Source organism: Erinaceus europaeus, chromosome 5, assembly GCF_950295315.1.
Source record: "Erinaceus europaeus chromosome 5, mEriEur2.1, whole genome shotgun sequence".
Taxonomy (NCBI): Eukaryota; Metazoa; Chordata; class Mammalia; order Eulipotyphla; family Erinaceidae; genus Erinaceus; species Erinaceus europaeus.
In genome coordinates, this window is record NC_080166.1 from 119,281,270 (window position 1) to 119,305,058 (window position 23,789).

Below are 23,789 nucleotides of genomic sequence, written 5' to 3' on the forward strand. Positions count from 1 at the left end.
AGCGGGAGGTTCCTGCTGTCTTAGGGTTTAAGAAGACAGTAGATAGTTATTGCTATAATCATATTATTTGGCAATTGGGTTAACTTTGAAAACTCCCTGTTAGGATTTGCTGTATCATACACAACAGCACCATAATTTATGTCCTTTGACACTATTTGTATATAGCTGTGCCACCGGTTGCTTCTGTTCTCCCTGGTCTAAACTTTTAAGAGAGTCAACATATCAAAGGCTCAGCATATATATTAAAAAGACTCAGTCTGTACTTTAAAAAGTTTGAGACATGCAATCAATTTTCCCCTCTTATATTAATTAAATAGTTATTTATATGACTACAAATTAATAGGAGTGTACATAAACACCATTTCTACCACCAAAAGACTATGTCCCATCCCATCCCCCTCTTTCCCATTCTCTCCCCCCAATCTGTGAAGTTGAACAAACACCCTCACCCTCAGCCCAATGTTTTTACTTTGGTGCCCTACTCCAAATTCAGTCAAATCCTGCTTTGAATTTCCCTTTATGTTCTTATTTTTCAACTTCTGTTTGAAGGGAGGCTGGATAATATACTCTATGCTACACCTGAGGAGATGGGTTGATATTGGGGCAGCTTGGAATGTTCCTACTCATGACCACAGAATGTGAGCTCAGATCTACAGGGATGCAGAGGTCACATAAGCTCCTAAGTTGAATATGGGCCCCAGATCACATCAAATCAATGGGATTTACAGTCAACAATATCTATACAACTTTCCCATATTTGGAAGCTACTCTCTTCCCTGATCCAGTTTTCTGGTCCTTTTTCCAGCCATAACATCATCTCCCCAGACAATAACTTGGATCCAACTGCATATCAGATTTCAGGCTCAGGCCCTAAACAAACAAACAAACAAACAAAACACTAGTATAGCTATAGGCCCTTTGAAATATAACTAAAATATGTCTACTAGCTATCTACAAATGGAGAACCCCCCAACACTTCATCTGCACTATTCCAGCCTTTAGGTCCATGATTGTTCAACAATTTGTTTGGCTTTGTATGTTAACTCTCTTTTTAGCCACCAGGTTCCAGATGCTAGCATGATGCCAACCAGACTTCCCTGGACAGACAATCCCACCAATGTGCCTTGGAGCTCCACTTCCCCAGAGACCATCCCCACTAAGGAAATAGAGAGAGAATGGCTGGGAGTATGGATTGACATGTCAACGCCCATGTTCATTGGGGAAACAATTACAGAAGCGAGACCTTCAACCTTCTGCATCCCACAATGACCTTGGGTCCATACTCCCAGAGAGTTAAAGAACAGGAAAGCTATCAGTGGAGGGGATGGTATACGGAGTCTGGTGGTGGGAATTGTGCGAAGCTGTACCCCTCTTATCCTATGGTTTTGTCAATGTTTCCTTTTTATAAATAAAAAAATAAAAATAAAAAAACTCAGGACCACACACACCTCAGTTCTCCAGCCCCGTGCAACCTCCCCGAGTGTACTCTCTCTCTCTCTCTCTCTCTCTCTCATTCTCCCCCCCCCTTTTTGTCCAGTATTATTGCTGGGGCTTGGTGTCTGCAAATCCACTGCTCCTGGAGGCCATTTTTCCCCCGTTGTTATTATAGTTGTGATTGCTGTTGCTACTGCTGCTGTTACTAGACAGGACAGAGAGAAATTGAGAGAGGAGGGGAAGACAGAGAATGGGAGAGAAAAACAGACACATGCAGACCTGATTCACCACCCCCCCACAGGTGGGGAGCTGGGGCCTCAAACTGGGATCCTTGCGCCAGTCCTTGCACTTCGTACTATGTGCACTTAATCCAGTGAGCTATCACATAATATTCGATATTTTCCTCAGTTAAATTGACCTGATATGTTTATACACTCAGGTTTTTATTTCCTTAGCAATATTACCAAATGCATTTAGATTTTCTTAAATGGGAAAATCCAACATTTGTGTGTTTGGCTATGTGACTGTTATTTTTCCCCCAATTTTCTATATAAACATTGAAACTTGTTTGTCCTCCACTCCCAATAGATGAAATGTGTTTGAAGAGTATAGGGGTCTTGCCTTGCAATTTCGGAATGAAAATGTGAGCAAGAACAACCTTCCATTCTGTGGATCCCAGGAGTCCTAATTTCTGCTCTGTAGTCTCGGGAGCAGAGACTCAAGTCTATAGAAACCATGGCCCCACATTCTCACTTCAAAGGGAGAAGGCTGGATGCCCAGAAAGGCTATGCAGTTAGTCTAAGGTGAAAGCCAGGATCAGTATGAGATCATTGCTACTCTAAGCCCCTCATGACTGTGACTGATCCTTCATCCCACCTCTTCACCTCTGTGAGGAGCACAGGGTCCTCCCCGTTTTTGCACTCACCACTCTCACTGGTGTCTGAGAATAGCTTCTGTGAAACTTCCAACAGCATCTACACACAGGCTCCCACACATGTGGGGCAGCTGATCTCAGCTTCCAGTAGGTGTTCAGCAAGGAGATTGTTATGGGACAGTCAAGTCCCTGCCGATGGATGGTCCAACGATTCCAAAGATGGAATCACTTGATCCTATGATTAAAACTTGACATGGGGGGAGAGACTAGAAAATATCTGACTCTGTATGAAACCTCTTATGATTCAGGAGGCTCTGGGTTCAAGCCCTGACACCCCATGGGAACAATACGGTACCAAGAGCAGTTCCATGGATGGTGCAGCAGTGCTGTGATGCATCTTCATCTTTCCCTACCCCCTTCTAACACACACACACACACACACACACACACACACACACACACACACACACACACACACACACACACACGGTGTAAAACGATGGCAGAACATCAGCTGAAGAGCAACAGAATCATGTACACATAAGTGTCAAGGCCAAAACAACAACAAAACCACACATGGAGTAAGTATATTTTCTCTAAATAACCTCCAGTAGACTGAGTTGAGGACATCAGATTAATGGGTGTCCAGCCCTGCCCATCACTAACTCACTGTGGGATGGTGACAGGAAGACCCTGACTCTCCTGACTCGTGACCTTCACCCTGTCCTGTCTGGGGCACCTCTGTGGGAGTGCTAGGCTTCTAGAATGTAAGTGGGGTCTCCTGGAAGGGTGGGGGTGGGCAAGAAATGGGCCCAAGGAGTGTCAAGCCCATTTAAATGGAAGAAACTAGGCAAGAAGCCAGCCTCCAGCCAAGAAGAACACCTGCCCTCAACTGTGATGCAAACCAGGCAGCACAGGCTGTTTCCCAGGTGCTCACAGGCCAACGCACCTGCTTGAAACATCTGCTTTCTGACTTCTGGCTTAACTGGCATATTCATTCAGTGACCCATCCCACAAGGTCCGCCCAGGCTCAGCCGCTTTCACACACTTTGCTGTGAAACCACCCCCCTCCCCGTCTTCTGTGAAAGCGATTTTAGAGGCACCCCTGGAGGGTGATATTTTTCACATTTTAATCAAAGAGGCAGAGTAAATGGGTGTTGGCAGTTGACAGCTGAGCTCTGATCAACAGTATGGGGGGGCAATTTCACCTTGGGTGCCTAGCGGTTGAGGTGGGAGTTCTTGGGCTGGTTACTTTGCCCTCATACTTATTTCCTACAAAGGCTAGCAATGGGGGTGAGAGGCTTCACTGTGGCCTTTTACAAACCTGTACAAATGTCTGCATGCCTGTGTGTGTGTGTGTGTGCACGCACACACACACACACAAACACACACACACACTGACATATGTGTGCAGGAATGCATCCAAGCTGTATGGAGAGAGAAGAGTACCACCAGCACTGGAGAAAACTCAGTCCCAACTGTTTTTCACAATCAAGAAAGTACCCCTCCCCCCCCACACACACTCTTTCTCTCTCTCTCTCTCTCACACACACTCTCTCTCTCTCTCTCACACACACACACACACACACACACACACTCACACATACACACACACACACTCTAACACACACACACCTCGCTGAGATTCTGGCAGCCCCCACTGTCACACAGTGGAGACACGAGTGATATAGACAGGGCACAGGGCTTCTCCAAAGTCCCCCCCAGAACAGGTAGCAGGAAGCAGACAGAGAGATGCAAACTACTGTGGCCACAGCACCTGCATTTCCACCAGAGAAATAGATTTATCTTGATTTTAAGACTTGTTTACTTGTTTAAATAAGAGAGCGGACTATAGCTTCACTCTGGTACATGCAGTGCTACAAATGGAACTCAGGATCTCAGGCCTGCAAGTCCTGTACTCTTTTCATTGCAAAACTGCCCTACCATTCACCTTTTTATTTTGCCATTAAAATTATCTGCAGGGAGTTGGGCAGTAGCGCAGCGGGTTAAGCTTGTGTGGGGCAAAGCGCAAGGACCGGCGTAAGGATCCCGGTTTGAGCCCCCGGCTCCACACCTGCAGGGGAGTCACTTCACAAGTGGTGAAGCAGGTCTTCAGGTGTCTATCTTTCTCTCCCCCTCTCTGTCTTCCCCTCTCCTCTCTCCATTTCTTTGTCCTATCCAACAACGACTACAACAATAAACAACAAAGGCAACAAAAGGGAATAAATAAATAAATAATTTAAACAATAAATAAAATTTTCTGCAATTAAAAATAAATTATTAGTGATTTAATAATGATTAAGAAGATTGTAAGATAACAGGGGTGCAATTCCATTCATCTTTACTTTAGATTCAAAGTAAGATTAGACCAGGCTGGGAAGATAGCTCAGTGGGATTTTTGCAGAATTGAAGAGAAGAAGTAATTCTTCTGAACAATGCTGTGATAAAGTAATTTGCTTATGAAATTTTGAATCAGTCCATGGAACCAGTAAGAGCCCTGATACATATAGACGAAATCCCAATGTTTTAGCTAACATTGGAAAAGATTCTCACAAGCTCCTTACAAAGAAAGAAGCTGGTATTTATATCAAATTCTACCATAAATAATTAAAATGTGTTGTACATCCTGAACGGAAAAATCACACTTGATAAACTACTCTAGTTCTATTATGGATGTCATTATTCACAATATTTGGAAAATCTTCACTAAGTCCTGAACTGTAGGGTTAGTAAATGAGATTCCTGAATTAAATCCCATACAGCCCCAGCTCAGCAGATGCTAGGGGTCAGATAATTAGACAGGAGCGAGACTTATGGAAGAACTGCCTTATTATTTATTCGTCTACACTTTGTGTATTCCAAACAATGCCCCATTTCCGTCTTGGTGTGCTCTCAGTAAAAAAAATAAATAAGTAAAATAGGGAGTCAGGCGGTAGTGCAGCGGGTTAAGCGCACGTGGCACAAAGCACAAGGACTGGCATAAGGATCCCAGTTTGAGCCCCGGCTCCCCACCTGCAGGGGAGTCGCTTCACAGGCGGTGAAGCAGGTCTGCAGGTGTCTGTCTTTCTCTCCCCCTCTCTGTCTTCGCCTCCTCTCTCCATTTCTCCCTGTCCTATCTAACGACATCAATAACAACAATAATAACTGAAACAACAATAAAAATAGTGTGTTTTAGATCACACATTAGGGCAGTGAAGTCTCAGCGACAATACTATAATGCCTGGTTGATGCAGGTGAGCTCATATTGTAATGGCCTCCAAATTATGAAGTAGGACAAACCGAAATATTCTGTCATTCATTTGGACAGTCTTGAACTTTTTTTTAAATTTATAAAAAATATTGAATATCACCTGTCCAAACGTCTCTTCTGACCTATGAAAAACCTTAGGTCCAAATGAGCAAATGTCTTGCCTAAGGCTACACAGCTAGTTAGCAAAAGAACTGATTTATTTTTTTAATGAGAGACAAAACACCGCTTAGCTCTGAACAAGTGATATGACAGGATTTAAACTCACCATCTCTTAAACCTCAGATGAACAAGACTTGTGCTGTAACTGAATATTTTCTTGTCCAGTTCTTCTTTCTGCATTATTTTTTAAATATTATTTATTTATTATTGGTTAGAGACAGAGAGAAATTGAGAGGGAAAGGGGGAAATAGAGAGGGAGAGAAAGAGATACCTGCAGCCTTGCTTCGCTATTCCTGAAGCTTTCCCCCTGCAGGTGGGAACCAGGGGCTTGAACCCAGGTCCTTGCGCACTGTGATGTGTGTGCTTAACTAAGGTGCGCCACAACCTGGGCTCCCTGCATTAGTTTTTGTAAGACAAAATGAATTTAAAGAAAAGCAAAAGGCAGGGGCTGGGCGGTAGAAGAGCGGGTTAAGCGCACATGACATAAATCACAAGGACCAGCACAAGTTGCTGGTTCGAGCCCCCGGCTCCCCACTTGCAGGGGGGTCACTGTACAGATGTGAAATAGGTTTGCAGGTGTCTGTCTTCATTCTCTCCCTTGCCCCTCTTGATTTCTCTCTGTCCTGTCCAACAACAACAATTAATAGCAACAATAGCAACCACAACAAGGGCAGCAAAATGGGAAAAATAGTCTCCAGGAGCAGTGGTTTCGCAGTGCTGGCACCAAGCCCCAGCAAAAACCCTGGAGGCAAAAAGGGGGAGGCAGGTGGTGGTGCACCTGGTTGAGCACACATATTACAGTGCACAAGGACCCAGGTTCGAGCACCCGGTCCCTACCTGCAGGAGGAAAGCTTCTCAAGTGGTGAAACAGTGCTAAGGTGTCTCTCTGCCTCTCTCCCTATCACCCCCTTCCCTCTCAGTTTCTGACTGTCATTATCCAACAAATAAAGATTTAAAAAAACAAAAAGAAAAGCAAAAGACAATGCCTACTTAAGTGACAGGTTTTTGACTATCTCCAAAGTGTGTGTGGCTGGTTGACAAGTAATCTGGTCAAAATCATCCTTCCATAACAGGGCAGCAAAGTAACGTTCAGATGCCAATGCCAAATTCACAAGTGTATACACTGCGCAATGGTATTTAAGCCCCAACTGGTAAAACTATTTCACTGTATCACATATAACCTACAGACATCCCAATTGTGTAAAACAAACAAACAAACAAAAACAAGTAACAGAATGTGTCAGCTTAGTCTCTAAAAGTTATCAAACTCACTAAATAGAATGTTTTGTCTCTACTGGTTAGACACATGCTTTTTTAACAGGTGTGAAAAGCATTAAAATCTAGATATTCTAAATGACATGCCTGTATAAAATTTCACTTCAGCTGGTGGTCCTTATTAGCAGATAAAAATCTACATGTTACCACTTCATTTAATACTGCATGTTCTCTCTCCAATCTTTTCTCAGTTTCAACTCAGGCTGCTCTTATTCAAGATGTACAGTGTCTAAAGTAATTTGATAGCACTATTATCTGCACAGAAAAATCACAGGGTAACATCTGACTTTCATAGACACCTCTCTCTCTCTCTCTCTCTTTCTCTCTTCCTCACTCTCTCCCTCCCTCCTGACCGAGCTGATTTCATCATTTCATCAGTACTCTTGCATTTCAATTCACTGGAAATACAAATAACTGTGCCTCAGGTTTTTGCTTCAACTCTCAATGTGTCTGCACTTTGGGGGACAGAGGGCAGCAGAGTGGCTAAACAGGATGTCTCCATGGATTCTGGAAGGAGGTTTATGGGCCTCTCTGATGGCTCCCTGCTCCCTTTTTGTTACTTTTCACCACACACAGCTGTTATTTGTACCTCACTCCACAGCTTCCTTCTTTAAGTCTCCCTCTCCATCTTTCCTTGAACTTACTATATTACACACATACACACACACATTTTCCCTTCTAGTTTACACAGAATGGGATTAAGTTAGATTTATACTTTGTGGAGGCGTTTTACTTACTAGCTACACCTATCCTACTGATATCCTCTCCCACCCTATACAGACACACACCTTCCAAAGATGTACCTTCCCATCAAATTCAACTAACTACCCCCCCATGATATCAGTCATGGCTCCTAACATCTCTGTTTCTCATGGTTGCTCTTCTTAATTTCAGTAAGTCTCTTAGTCATATTTATGCAAATGTTTTCCTAGAAACTTAACATGAATACTGCCCCTCAAACCAGATTTATCTTAAATTCATACTTTGTAAGTAGCACCCTCATCCTTCCTGTCAACCCACTCTCAGACACCTATCATTTCTGCTTAGATGAAAGCCCTGCCCAACTAGGGAAAGACAGAAACAAGCTATGGGTGTGGATCGACCTGCCAAGGAACATGTCTATCAGAGAAGCAATTATAGAAGCCAGTACTCCCATCTTTTGCACCCCAAAAAGAACTCTGGTCCACAATCCCAGAGGGAAAAAGAATAGGGAAGATTCTCTGACACTGGGCTCAAATTTGTCAAGGAGCTCTAAAAATATATAAGTATATGCAGATTTTAAATAACTACATCTTTAGTCCAGATAGATGAAAACCATTTGATCCTGGCAGTACTAAGACACAGAGTTATACAGATACCTCTAAAGAGTGCAAAGCACAGTGAGGTTAAATATATTACTGTAGATAGTAACCATTGGATATTTACAGAAATCAAACCCCCAACTAATCTGGTTATAATAATATTAACTATTGCTCTTTTAAATTATTTCTAAAACTACAAGAAACCATTCCCATTCTCTTCAAGATCCTTATTTCTGCTAGTCCTGGAACCTCTAGGGCTGTGCCCATATTTCTTGATATTTCTTGTTTCTGACTCCTTGCCATCATACTACCTCTGTTGATCTCAACCGAATCAATGCTACTAGTGTAGCCGTCCCATGCTATGCTGCTAGTGAATTCTCACTGTGAACTATAGCCAGAGATACCAAGCCCGAGATGTCAACCTCCCAACTCTTCAGATCTGGTGAGATCTTTCCTAACATATGGGACTGCCTACTTCCACATTAGATGGCACATCATCTAACAAAGTTATAGACACTAGATACAAGCTAGTGCTTAGGATCTGGGTACAGGTGCACATGTATCCATAAGCAAGGGGCAATTATATAACTCAAAGTAAAAGTGCTTAACAGTCTCTGTGATGAAACTTAGGCCTAATATACCTGGAATCCTAGTTGAAGTGCATAAAGAAGACATCATACATTCTCTAGTAGATAAGATTTAGACCAAATTAGCTTGGCAAATCTAGCAGAAAGGTCCAAAGAAGACAGATCCCAAAAACCTAATTCTGGTTGGGTACAACAAATAACACTTAACTGCTTAAGCAACTGGGAGAAAATATAAGGTCATCTGATAAAGAGAGGACTACAAAAATTGGATAAGAGAAAGAGACTGGATCAATTAATAATGGCCTTTCTGGTCAATATGACACCATGCCATCATCTGAGGTCCTAAGCAGGGAATCTTTGGATTTTCACACAAATATGATGGGCTGAGAGCTCTAATAGAAACGTCTGTCTGCCATCACTGGCCACTTCCATCAGGAACATCATCATAAGCCCTCTTGTGGGCCTTTTCCAAGACCTTGCCCTCACCATAAAGCAGCAACAGTAGGGACTGCCTGCGTCTCCATAGGGTGATTGGGGTATCCTGCCCTGCCACCAGAGGAAGATGGGTCCTGAAATGAGTGCAGCCTGCAATGTTCCCAGCTGGGACCACCAACTGTGAGCTCAGACCAACAGGGACTCAGAGGTTACACAACTTCCTGTGTTAAATATATATATTACCTAGGTTGTCACAAATTCTGATATGCAAGTGTGCTATATTTCTTTTAAAAATATTTTATTATTTACTTATTAATGGATAGAGACAGAAATTGAGAGGAGAGCCGGAGACATAAAGGTAAAGAGACCAAGAGACACCTGTAGCCCTGTTCACCACCTGTGAAGCTTCCCCCAGCATTCAGGGGCCAGGGGCTTGAATCTGGGTCCTTGTACACTATAATGTGTGCCCTCTACCAGGTGCGCTACCACTTGGCCCTAGTGTGCTTATTTCTTAATAAGATTTTCTACGGCTTGAAATAGCCCTTCTTCAGGATGAGCTGTAACATGCTAGAATATAAAACATAAATATTTTGGGGGGAACATAATTTTAAAGATTTTTTTCCATATATAGAAATAATTCAAAATGAATAAACCAAGTGTTACTGAAGCAATAAAGGAAATAATTTCAAAGGAACCATGGTCATCTTTGTAAGTATATTTAAAGGATGGGGGGAAGAGAAAGAGAGAGAGGGAGAAGCAGAAGGAGAAGGAGGAGAAAGAGAGAACTGAACATGTGGAAATGGTTGGGAAATTTAAAAGAAAAAAAATTATTTAATAATGATGAAGGAGACCGTAGGATAAGAGGGGTATAATTCCCACCACCAGAGTTCTGTATTCCATCCCCTCCATAAGAAGCTTTCTAATTCTTTATCCCTGTGGGAGCATGGCCCCAGGATCATTATGAGGTGCAGAAGGTGGAAGGTCTGGCTTCTGTAATTGCTTCTCCGCTGGACATGGGCACTGGCAGGTTGATTCATACTCCCAGCCTGTTTCTATCTTTCCCCATTGGGACAGGACTCTGGAGAGGTGGTGTTCCAGGGAATTATTTTTTTATTCAGTGGAAAATATTCTATTTTTCCTCATGAAGAATACTTTAAATTACTTAATTGTAGATCCCAGGGAAATAGAAATCTAAATCTATTGGTAAATTTTTTTTTTGCTTATTTTCAGAAAAATTCAGAAGTTTATTTTGGTATTTGTTCTCACTTTTTTTCTTCATCCACCTAAGTAGGGTAGAAATATTTGGCAAAGTCAAACAATAATACAATAGAAGTGAGACTCCAGCAAAATGATAAGCTGTAGGAAGTCTTCTACCCACTGCAAACTCAGGCATTCCTATTTTACCAACAGACATTAGAAAGGCACAGAACTAAAACTGGATCCAATTCACAATTTCTATTTTGAGCAGAAGTTTTAAATGTCATTAGCTTTGATTAATGTGCTATGTATTAGTCACTCTGCATAAATAGACTTCATTTAAACTGAATGTAACTGAACACATCTGATTAAATGACAACATGCTAAGGGCATGTAGAACCCCTTTAGACAGAGGCATCAAAACACAGCTTTCTTTGCCAACATTTTATCTTACTTTATCTTTTTTTCAAAGGTCATTTCTTTTGTTATTTATTATATGAGGACAGATATTGGGAGACCAAGGCACCATTCCTTCATATATGCCAGAGATTGAACCCAGAGGCTCATGCACGTAAGGCATGAGTTCCAGGTTGAGTCACCCCTCTGACCTTCCAAATTTTATAAATATCCAAAGGACTACAGTCCTGTAACCCCAAAGCAAGACACTCAAATGAAAATCAATAGAGTAACTCTTAGAACAGTCGCCATAATAATTTGTAAATAAGATGTGCTTTAGTTTAATGTTCAGCAGCTATTCTCCACACATGAGAGAGATGACGATCACAATCTTCCTGACTTGGACATGAACACTATTGCTTTCCTTATCACATGCCAGAGACTGTTAGTTCATCAAGTCCAACTTTCTAATAAGTTTCTCAACTCTTCTAATCACAGAATGTTATGTACATCAATAGAAATGGACACAGAAACATCACCACCACCACCTCCACCAAGAACCAACTAAGCACTTTGTATACACTAATTCCATTAAATGTTCCCATCAATCCCATGGTAGCTTTTTATACTTACTTTTACTTATTATTATTCATAGTATTATTGTTTTACAATGAGGAAGTAGAAGAGATTAAGTAACTTGCCCTAAATCATAGGACTAGCAGATAGCAAAGGCAAAATGTGAACTCAGGCAGTCGAACTGGAGATACCAGGTCCTTTACTCCTAAAAATAATTGCTTCAAGAAATGAAAGTCAATACATAGGGAAAGCAGAATTCAAGTCTTCTTTTAGGGAAATATTCAAGCATATTTTTTTAAAGTAAATGGCAGTATGACCCTCATTAGTTCCATCACCCAGCTTTAAGGATTTGAAGGAAAACATTTTTTTTCATCTATAATCTCTTCCCATGCAGGTTTCTGTTGTTGCTTTTTCTGTTAAAGCAAATTCAGCACACTGTTATTAGATAAGACCAGTACGGAGTGATCAAATCAGGGGATATCCTTCAGTAATGCTAAGGAAGATAGGACAGGACCTCTCCCCAACCCCCCACCTCAGGGATGTGAAATCTTCCCTTTTCCCCCTACTCAAGAGGATGAGGTGCACTCTACCTGCACACCAAATGCTAGGAAATCATAGACATCGCAAGAGCTCGTTGGTGGGTGTCTTTGCACCTTCCTATCTCACTTCATAGTCATCAGGATATGATGCCCTGGTCACAGCAGCTACAGCATCAAGCTCCAATTTGCCCCATAGTAGACACTTAAGAAATGCCAACAATACAGCATTTCTAATGTAATACAAATATAATCCCTCAAATTTGAGCCTATCTTAATCACAGTTTTAAATGGTTATCTTTCTTAGAAGCAAAACATATTTGCACTCTAATCCTATATCTGCCTGCATGGACCTGATCATTGTCTGAGAATTTGAAAGAAGGAAGTGTAAAGATGGTGATAAAGCTTAATCTCAAACAGGCAATAGCTTCTCTGAAATCTGACCTCACAGGTCCCACTTCCAGCTCCTTTTTCCATGAATAAAAAATGACTCTCTCTTTGCCAATGGAACATGAACTAGACTTATGGCTATTCATAGGAGTTATTAATAATATTTCTTGTCAGCTCTGATCTCATTCTGAATGCATGTCCGATGCAGAAAATCAAATGCATTATGTATGTAAATTTATTTTATAGTATTCATGAGCATCAATGCTGGAGTTAATATTACAAAAAAAAAAACGTTTAGATGAACCCTCACATTCATTAATTAACCTTTCAAAAAGGCTAGTGGATTAATATTTCAGATCATTATCTCCAGAACTCATATCATATTTAATAATTAAAAGAACATGTACTTATTTAAGTTTTAAAACAAGAAATAAAAATTCCAGAACTTAAGAGAATATCTTCTCCTCCTGGATTCTCCTCCTCACTTTAAAGTGAGAAATTTTTTTGGAAACTTTATATTGCTAATTATATGTAATGTAATTACATGTAGGAGGTAATAGATCAGACAGATTCTGTTCTAACCCTGACACTATCTTCCCAGACAATACTTTCAGCCCACCTACATGTTGGCTGTCGGGCTCAGTCAAAAATTAGTAAAGTCATGGGCCTCTTGGAATACACCTAAAAAGATTTTTTTTTGCTTTCTATCTTTTTTCTTTTCTTTTTGCCTCCAGGGTTATCGCTGGGGCTAGCTGCTTGCACTATGAATTCACTGCTCCTGGATGCCATTATCTTCCCTTTTCGGCCCTTGTTTCCCTTGTTGTTGTTCCTGTCATTGTTGTCATCGATGTTGTTACTGGATAGGACAGAGAGAAATCTAGACTTGCTTCACTGCTTGTGAAGTGATCCCGCTGCAGTTGAGGAGCTGGGGGCTTGCCTTTCACTTTGCGCCATGTGTGCTTAACCTGCTGCACTACTGCCCAACCCCCTGCTTTATACCTTAATGCTTTTCAGCTACCAAACTGCAGATGCTACCATGATGCCAAGCTGATGTCCCTTAGCAGATGACCTGACCAATGTGTCCTGAAACCTCACCTCCCCAGAGCCCTACCGCACTTGGAAAAGATAGAAACAGCCGGCAGCATGCATCTGCTGGAGATATTTAGGAGGCTATTTGAAATGTAGGTGAGGAGTTCTGGAGAGGTCGGGGCTAGAGAGAGGGATTCTGTAATTGTGTACAGAGGCCTGGAAGTCAAATCTGTGGCTATGATGATTTTGGGGGATGCTAAAGACCAGTAGTAGGCACATCCTGAGAACAAGCCTTGGGAACTCAGATCCTGATCCGCAGGAAACAAATGCCAGGATGGACTGCAACAGAAATAGTTGCATCTCTGAATTTAATTATACTTTCTGCGGCAGAAACTGCAATACCTTATATTCAGGAGCTTTACTGAATGTGCCAAAGAATCCCTTATAAGGAGCTCCTAGACCCCAACTCCACATCCACAAATACTGTGCAGCCTACAGGCCCCTCTGAGAAGCTCCCTGATGACCCTAATTAGAAATTAACCCTCCACTCCAACTCACAGACTTCTGTTCAACTCTGCATTTTAAAGTCATGGGGACACATCTCCTTGTTTATACAGCTGTCACCTCTCCAGCTTCCCTACTTCCTACCTACCGCTTCCAAACGGTCTTACTATTTCCCTGCACCAGGAAAAGAAGAGAAAAAAAGTGCACTTTCTGTTTTTGCTTCACTTTCTATCTAGAGAGCTGCCCATTTCCAGAGTAGGCTACTTCAATTCCCAGTAGTTCAAATGTTCAAGCCTTGGCTTCTGGCAGCTAGGAAGGGTAGGGAGTGGTGGGTTTGGTGTGAGGGTCCACTAAGGGCATCTGTGACTCTAAAATTTGCTTCTCTGATGGAAAAAATATTTTAAATTGTGTGTATGACAGCTTTAAGACCTGAACAGAGACTGCACAAGTCCAGGACCTGGAGAATTAGCCCACCTATTAATTTAAATCTTCAAAACTCTATGGATCATACTTTGGAGTTCTATTGACCTACAAGTCATACTGATCTCAGACTGCTCAGCTGTACATGAGAGTTATAGTGTTCTACAGCAACCCCCAGGTCTAGTGGATCAACAGACATAATCTACTGCCCTGCTTTTGCTCCCCTCACCTAAACCTTGTGGACAAGTTAAAAAGTCATTGATGGGCAAATGACTTAGGGAGGTCCTAGATGTGGGGTTGAACCCTTGGCACAGAGAATCTGCGCTGGATGGGGGATAGATTCTTCATGAAGCAGTTAGGAAGCATGTCTGGGAAGCTCATGGGCTCTGCTTTCAATGCTCGTGGTCATTTGTCCCTTCAAGATTCCAGAAAACAGTGCAGGAAGACCTGAAGCCAAGAAAGTTAGCCCAGGAACAGGGATAAATTCCTAGTGTCACAAATACATTCAGCATGTCATGTAGATACTGTGCCACTATTTATAGGCACAGGCTTATCTAAAAACATGAACTACACATTTGTAAACAAATGGTTGCTTAAAACCATCATGTTTCAGATTCTGACTCATCTACTGTGCTACACTGTGTAGTCTCTAGTTAGAGTGTTATCTGTGAAATGATCCCTGTGTGAAAGCAGTATCTGAAGACTAATGTCTCAAGAAGAAAAAGGATTATACTCTGTGAGGTATCCTTCAGGAAACCAAGTGAGCAGACAACCTCTTAGAAATCACAGGTAACAACACCAAAGTAAAGGAAAATAGAATGCATGGCATCAAGGAAAAATTAGCTAGCTGAAAATTCACAACTGTACAAATGCTCCCCACACTATCTCTGTAAACCTAAGAAAATTTAGAAGAAGAACAAGGCCAGAGAAAAGAAGTTGAAAGACTAACAAAAATCACTCTCATTCTTTCCTCTCTCCTCCTCTCACTCCCCAGCCCTCCTCTCTCTTTACACACCACTTGATTTCACTACTATTGTCCTTTCAAAACAGTTCTCCACAGGAAAACCTCTTAAGATTTTCCTGGCCTTCTAACATTTTCTTAGTAACCAACATCTGAGATGTCATGGCTTCAGATATAATCACAACAACATTGAAGTGGATGAAGCTATAAGGGGAGGTTAGTCATCAAAGACTCAGCAGAAGGGGCAGCCTCCAAGATTTACTTTACAGTGACTGTTGTGATCCATTCAGACTATTAATACACATTTCAAAAGATTCTACAGTGGCCAGGGAGATGGTTCAGTAGTATAGAACAAATACTGCAAGCATGAGGTTCCAAGTCCAATTCTGCGGACTGCATATGCCACAATAGTGCTCAGGTCTCTCCCAAAATATAAGAATGAATGAATATATATATATATATATATATATATGTGTGTGTGTGTGTGTGTGTGTGTGTGTGTGTGTGTGTGTGTGTGTATATACACGTATATATATAATTTATAAATACACACATATATATATTTAGGTTATTTATCTATTTATTCATTATTGTCACCAGGATTATTGCTAGGAGCTGGTGCCAGAACTATGAATACACTGATGCCAACAGTCACATTTTTCCTATTGTATTTGACAGAACAGATAGAAATTGAGCGTGGAGGAGGAGATAGAAAGATAGGGGCCAGGCAGTGGAGCACCCAATTAAGAGTCCCTAGTACGAAGGGTGAGGACCCATGCAAGGATCTGGGTTGGAGCTAAAAAAAAAAAAGGCCTTTATTTTTCCAAGTCAGTATTTTTTTTTTATTGTAACCACTATAGACTAAAGCAATGAACCCAAATTATAACACAAGGAAAATGAATGTGCTGGTTCACCTTCAGTGCCAGTCTAACTCCAAAGGCATCACCTTGCGGAATGGCCACTCATGCCCCCACCTCCCACTTACGGTTCAGTCGGCTCTGCTCAGGCTGCACGCTCTCTGAAGACTGAGTGCTGGACACAGAGGACACGCTGGAGCTCCGGACAAAGCCAAAGGCTGCAAGCTTGGCTGCTGGCAGGCGTGAGTAACCAGGAGGGCGCAGGCCCGATTTGGGTAGACTGGATTTCACAGCACTGGAACTGGAGGCCTTCTTTAAGTCTGCAAAAGGGAATCCAAACCCAAAAGATACTTTCAGTTAATGGAAAGATAGAGAACAACACTATGGATGGTGAATACTAATCTAATTCTATCACAAACAGACAAAGACTAAATGAGAAGCAAAAGGCAGATGAGATGAAAACAGACTAACCTTGTAGAAGATCATGAAGAGAGGTATAAAGTTGTTGGGAAGCCAAATGGAATAAGAGTACTTACTGTTGGGGGTTGGGCGGTAGCGCAATGGGTTAAGCACACATGGCACAAAGTGCAAGGACCAGCGTAAGGATCCCAGTTTGAGCCCCCGACTCCCCACCTGTAGGGGAGTCGCTTCACAGGCAGTGAAGCAGGTCTGCAGGTGTCTTTCTCGCCTCCTCTCTGTTTTCCCCTCCTCTCTCTATTTCTCTCTGTCCTATCCAACAACAATGACATCAATAACAGTGATAATAATAACTACAATAAAACCACCAGGGCAACAAAAGGGAAAAAATGGCCTCCAGGAGCAGTGGATTCGTGGTGCAGGCACTGAGCCCCAGAAATAACCCTGGAGGCAAAAAAAAAAAAGCACTTACTGTTATGAGTTACTCTGGAATTGTGAACTTGAGATACACCTTAAAGTCTACCAAGAAACTCCCTTTTTGTTCTTTCTCAACTTCTATTTATGAGTGGGATCATCCCATACTTCTCTTTCTCTTTCTGAATTATCTCACTTAATATAATTCCTTCTAGTTCCATCCAAGATGGGTTGGAGAAGGTGGGTTCATTACTTAATAGCTGAGTCCATTATCTATGTCTAGTTGCTGGGCACCTGGGTTGTTTCCAGTTTTGGTTAGTACAAATTATGCTGCTATGAACATAGGTGTACACATAGGTTTTTGGATGGATCTGCTTCTTCCAACATGAAGACCCCAAATCTCACCTGCTCTACTCTTTTTTTTTTGCCTCCAGGGTTATTTTTGGGGCTCAGTGCTTGCACTACAAATCCATTGCTCCTGGAGGCTATTTTCCCCCTTTTGTTGCCCTTGTTGTTTATTGTTGTTGTTGTTATTACTGTTGTTATTGTTGTCATTGGATAGGACAGAGAGAAATCAAGGGAAGAGGGGAAGACAGAGAGGGGGAAAGAAAGACAGACACCTGCAGACCTGCTTCACGTCCTGTGAAGCGACCCCCCTGCATTTGGGGAGCCTGGGGCTTTCCTTTTCGCAGGTCCTTTCACTTTGTGCCATGCGCGCTTAACTTGCTGCGCTACTGCCCCGCCCCCGCCTGCTCTATTCTTACATTTAGATTCTTGATTATTAAACAATCTGTTCTGATTTATATCTTAATTCTTTGCTGTCACCAAGTTGCAGATGCTACCATGATGTCAATCTGACTTCCCTGGGCAGACAACCTCACGAATGTGCCCTGGAATCTCACCTCCCAGGTGCCTTTCCCCATTAGGAAAAGATAGAAATAGGCTGGGAGTATAGGCCCACCTGTCAACACCCATGTCCAGTGGAGAAGCAGTTACAGAAGCCAGACCTCCCACCCTCTGCACCCCATATAGATCTTTGGTCCATATTCCCAGAGGGATAAAGACTAGAGAACCTTCCAATGGAGGGGAGAGGATATGGAACTCTGGTGGTGGGAATTGTGTGTGTGTCTATACCTTATACTGTTATCATACAATGGTCTCTCCCTATGCAATATAAGTCTCAGAAATAGTACCTATATTCTCAGTTTCAAAGCACAGCGATTACTTTTTTTTTTTAATACCACAAGAACTCAGCACAGGGGTTTTGCCAAGTAATTAGTGAATGAGCTCCAGAGAAAACTCTGGTGGCAATAGAAAAAAAAATCTCCATCCCAGCTCCTCCTTGGGACATGATTTGGGTTTCTATCTGAATCCAGATTCCCCAAGCTAGCACTCTCTGATCTCCAAATAAATGTGATTTTCCTCTGTAACTACCTGGATTTTTAAGTACAACAACATCATCAGTCTTGACTTCCAAACCAAATTTTGGTTGTTGTGATCAGACTATTGAGACAGAGACCGGCACCATAAGAGGCCTTTCTTTCCTGTTACTTTGCTTGTTAGCTGGCTCTGCTCTCGAAGCAAATGTGTGCAGCTTGCTGCCCAATTGCCTTGCGGTGGCCTGTTCTATGCTGCAGTGAGGTGGAAGGGAGGAAGGGAAGAAGCAAAGTAAGGAGTACAGGAGAGAGGAGAGAAAGAAGGAACCCAGATACTGGATTGTCTATCAGGGGGCCTGGTGGTGGCACACCTGTTTAAGTGCACGTTACTGGATTTTATATCAAAACTCTGGTAGAGAGGTTCACAGCCAGACCCAATTAAAAACCCAGAGTTCCAGGCTGGCAGAACAGCTCACCTGGATGCTGTACCTGGTCTGACGTGTGTATGGCGCTGGTTCAAGTCTGGTCCCTAGCGCATGGAAGGACTTTAGTACTGTGCTACATTTCCCTCTCTCCCTTAGTTTCTCCGTCTCTGCCTCTATGTATCTGAAAATGTCAGCCTGACCCACTGAAGTTTGAGTGACAGGAAAGGAAAAAGAAAGATTAAAGGAAGGGGGGAGGTAAGGAGGAAGGGAAAGGGTAATAAAGGGAAGGGATCCAGTTTTCACTAACAATTTATAGAAAAGGGCTGGGAGTATGGATCGACCTGCCAACACCCATGTTTAGTGGGGAAGCAATTACAGAAGCCAGACCTTCCACCTTCTGTACCCCACAATGAACCTGGGTCCATACTCCCAGAGGGATAAAGAATGGGAAAGCTCTCAGGGGAGGAGATGGCATACAGAGTTCTGGTGGTGGGAACTGTGTGGAGTTGTACCCCTCTTATCCTATGGTTTTGCCAGTGTTGCCATTTTATAAATAAAAATTAAAATTAAAAAAAGGAGAGAAAAAGAAAGGAAAAAGTTGACTTTTGTACCTCTACATCGTAGCTTCTTGATTAACTTTAACTTTTGCATAATTGCTCCAATTGGCAAGCCTCCCTGGTCTTAATCGATAGCAGTACTCAAGTTACAGATGTTTCTGAGGATCCCATTAAATTTAAATAATGTATCTCCTATAATATTCTAAAGCCATAAGGGAGTTCTGAACAAGAAATAGAGAACACATAGTTTTGCTTGGCCTTAACCACAGCGGTTACTGCCTTACTTAAATAGCCTGGAGTTACAGCATCCAATGCTCTAGAGTGCCCCACAGGGAGGGTTGATGCCAAATGCCTAATCCATTTAAATTAAATTAAAATTCTAAAACATAAAATTGACTTGACAAAAATCTACCACTTACTGATATCAAGGATGTAATAAACCTTACTTATCAAGGATGTAATAAACCTCAGTATAAATTCAAACTAGGCCTGGAAGGACTAAAATGCATTTATTTATTTATATATTTTTCCAGAGGACTGCTCAACTCTGGTTTATAGTGGTGAGGGGGGCTGAACCTGGGACATTGGAGCCTCAGGCATGAAAGTCTCTGTATAACCATTATGCTAGTCGATTCACACGCGGTGAAGCAGGTCTGCAGGTGTCTGTATTTCTCTCCCCCTCTCTGTCTTCCCCTCCTTTCTCCATTTCTCTCTGTCCTATCCAACAATGACAACATCAATAACAACAACAATAACTATAACAATAAAACAACAAGGGCAACAAAAGGGAATGAATAAAAATTTTTTTTAATTATATATATATATTATTGGGTAGAGACAGAGGGAAATTGTTTTTGTTTACATATCTCCAAGGGGACAAGCTTAAACATGGGATCGTTGTTTCCACTGGCTTGTTTAGAGCTAGACCATCGACAATGACCCAAGAGTGTACAAATGTGCACTTAACCAGGTACATCACCACCTGGCCCCATACCCATGGCCTTCTCAAGCAGGAAACTCCCCTCCTTAGTCCTCTTAAACATAAGAGGGAGTAGCTACTTGTTTTATGTTGTTTTCTCCTGAAAAGACAAGTTCTCATCTGCACTGAGTCTGTGACCCTCTATCTCCAGGTGCCCACTGAGTCTTCATTTACAACAATAGTATCTTGCAAGCTAGTGAGCAAGGCTACCTTGCTATGGGATGAAGCAAAACCTGGGCCCTCAGACACATCTCCTGTGCAGCAGCAGCAGAGCTCCCTCTGCTCAAGCCTTTGCCAGATGCCACAGTGCCAAAGGGATCAAATAAAAAGCAACTTGCAGAGGGAGGTTAACTTTACAGATGGAATCATCACATTTAAAAGTTTCCTGGAGAACTGCTGCTTCTCATTCTTTAACAAGGACATCTTTGATAAAAGATGGGACTTGGGGATTGGACGCACATGACGGAAGGGCCAAGGACCAGCATAGGGATCCCGGTTCAAGCCCCCAGCTCCCCACCTGTAGGGGAGTCGCTTCACAAGTGGTGAAGCAGGTCTGCAGGTGTCTTTCTCATCCCCTCTCTGTTTCCCTTCCTCTCTTCATTTCTCTGTCCAACAACAGCATCAATGGCAACAATAACAATAATAATGACAACAACAAGGGCAACAAAAATGGGAGGGAATGACCTCCAAGAGTGGTGGATTCGTGGTACAGGCACCGAGCCCCAGCAAAATAAGTCTGGAGGCAAAAAAGGAAAAAAAATAAGTAAAAAAAAAAAAAAACAAAGATGGGATTTCAGGGTCAATTGGTATAGCTGGACAAGCTTTAGAAAAATCATCCCAACTGTATGTTCTGGTCACAAGTTTTCTCCATCTGCACATTTGTTCACTGTTGGATCATTGTCAATGGTCTGGCTGTAAAGCAGCCAATGCAACAACAATCCTATGTTTAAGGTTGTCCCCTTGGAGATAAATAAACAAACAAAAACAATTCAGGGAATAACTTTGTGTGTGTAAGTTACCTCAAATATACATGGAAGTCACATACCCACCACAGTCACAGAAAACCAGGATAATTCTCATCTTTTGATAATTCGTGTTTCCCTTGGAGTTCCAAACATTACTGAGAGTGAACAAAGCAACCATTCTGCTTCTCAGAAAACATAATGCTCAGTTCTTCAACAGGAACTTAAGAATTCTCTCTTTCTGAGGCAGGTTGGGAGTACGGATCGACCAGTCAACGCCCATGTTCAGCGGGGAAGCAATTCCAGAAGCCGGACCTTCCACCTTCTGCATCTCACAATGACCCTGGGTCCATGCTCCCAGAGGGATAAAGAACAGGAAAGCTATCAGGGGAGGGGATGGGAGATGGAGATTTGGTGGTGGGAACTGTGTGGAGTTGTACCCCTCTTATCTCCTATGATTTTGTCAATGTTTCTTTTTATAAATAAAAAAGAGAAAGAAAAAAAAGAAAATAAAATAATAATCTCTTAAAATGTTTCCAATAAAGAAATACATTATTTCTAACTCAAAGCATTTCAAGGAATTACATGAAAACCAGTTTTCTCATTTCTTACTTTCCATACCACCTCAAATTGTTATGCTTAAGACAGTCAGTTATATAACTACTGGATCCAGTACAAAATAAAAATATAGGAACTTATGAAAGCAGGTAAAAAGTCTGTTCAACAAGTGAAACAAAGTTTTTTTTCTTCTTTGGTTCCCACCTTAACTCGTGATTTTTCTACATTTGATATTTAATGCCATTTTAAGTGAGAAAAAAAGCCTTTAATACTATCATTCATCTTGCTATCCATCTTTTTGTAAAGTGATGTTAGAATAAAGTAAAAATTTTAATGTTAAAAAAAAGAATTCTCTCTTTCTGCTATCAGGGGAGGGAATGTGATATGGTTTCCAGTGGCAGGAATTGTGTAGAATTGTACCCCTCTTATCCTATGGTCTTGTCAATGTTAACATTTTATAAATAAAAACTTTAAAAAAATAATAATTCTCACTTTCCTTATTGACCTCCAGCTACTAGCCTCAAAGAACAACCTGATGGCTTTACCAGTCATGTTCAAACTCAGTGAAATGGACAACAATACAGCTTAGTCATCAAACATCAGAGCTGTCCTCCTCTCCATCCCTGAGTAAGCTCCAAAGAAAGGCAAGTGCTTCTGCTCTATCTGCCCTTGGAAAGTCGCCCCCAAAAAACAAACAAACAAACAAAAACACCTACCTGAGTGCAGAGCAGTGAGTGACCCTGCCCACACCCAAGCCACAAAAGTGCAAAGTGAATCTCTTTCCCTCGTTCTCTCAAGCCACTACAGACCCGCCCTGCTCTCCCTAGAGATCAGAATTATGTGATGAATGAAAAAGCTTCTCATATTTTCTTGAGGCTTATATGTGCCATTATCAGCCACTCCAAGGAAAGTGAGGCAAAGGAGGTATTTTCACTTTGTTACATAATGTAAATGGTGAAATTCAAATTATGTGGTGACCAATGTAGAGGGTTATTCTGTTTTTGTATTGATTGTACTCTTACCAAGGTAGGTAAGATCATCACATTCACTGCATCTAGATTATGAAGATGGCTTGATAATACTTTGCACTGCTGAATATTTTCTCAATACAAAAAGCCAAGATAAGGCAAATCGATAGAAGCAGGAAGGAGAGACTGGGTTTGGGGGAAATGAGAACTCCCTGAAAATGGGAGCAGGGTTTCTTTCTTCCTATGACCATGAGAATATTCTAGAATGAATTGTGGCTATGGTCACACAATTCTATGAATGTACTAAAAGGCATTAAAATGTGAAAAATAATTACATCTCAATAAGCAAAAGTTCAAAATTGCTAAGAAAAACATGTAAAAAGGAATAATCAGTCCATGTCTTCAGTTCAATAACAGGCTTATATTAATATAGGGCAATGACACTTTTTCTTAACCTCTATTAGTCTCTTCACATTCTAAGGGTGTATGCCATATAACAAACTTGGTCTGTCATTGTGTGTCTTCCACAAAAAACACTTCTAGTAAGCAGGTAAAATAAATGTTTTGTACAGCAGATCAAAGACTCTTTCAAATGAACTTAAAACTTAATTTAAATAACTTCAAATAGTCATAGACAATAGAAAAACCTCTCGAATCAAATATTTAAACCACATGCAAAAGAGATTATGTAGACTTACTTCTTTTATTTTTACCAAGGCTTAATACTCTGGCAAGATTGTTCCCCAAAAGAGAGATAAAAATTCCTCTTTGAACAACAAAGAAAATATTCTCCAACTGAATGTTCAAAAGATATGCTGCTCTTATAAAGTAATATTATTTTTCTTCAGAAAGATAAATCACTATAAGGATGAAAATCTTAACAATTGATGAAATTTAAGTCATACTTGCTTTTACTTTTCACATTGATTTTCCTTTAAATATGACTGTGTAA

General features: G+C 41.4%; 1 protein-coding gene across 2 annotated transcripts in view; it reads right to left on the reverse strand.

Moving 5' to 3' along the window:
• Positions 1-23,789, reverse strand: part of MTUS2 (microtubule associated scaffold protein 2) — a 411,436-nt gene that overhangs the window by 265,078 nt on the left and 122,569 nt on the right. For both annotated transcript variants that reach the window (XM_060191674.1, XM_060191673.1), the window contains exon 4: positions 16,310-16,501. In XM_060191674.1, coding sequence (XP_060047657.1) covers positions 16,310-16,501 — 192 coding nt within the window. The remainder of the gene's footprint in view (positions 1-16,309; positions 16,502-23,789) is intronic.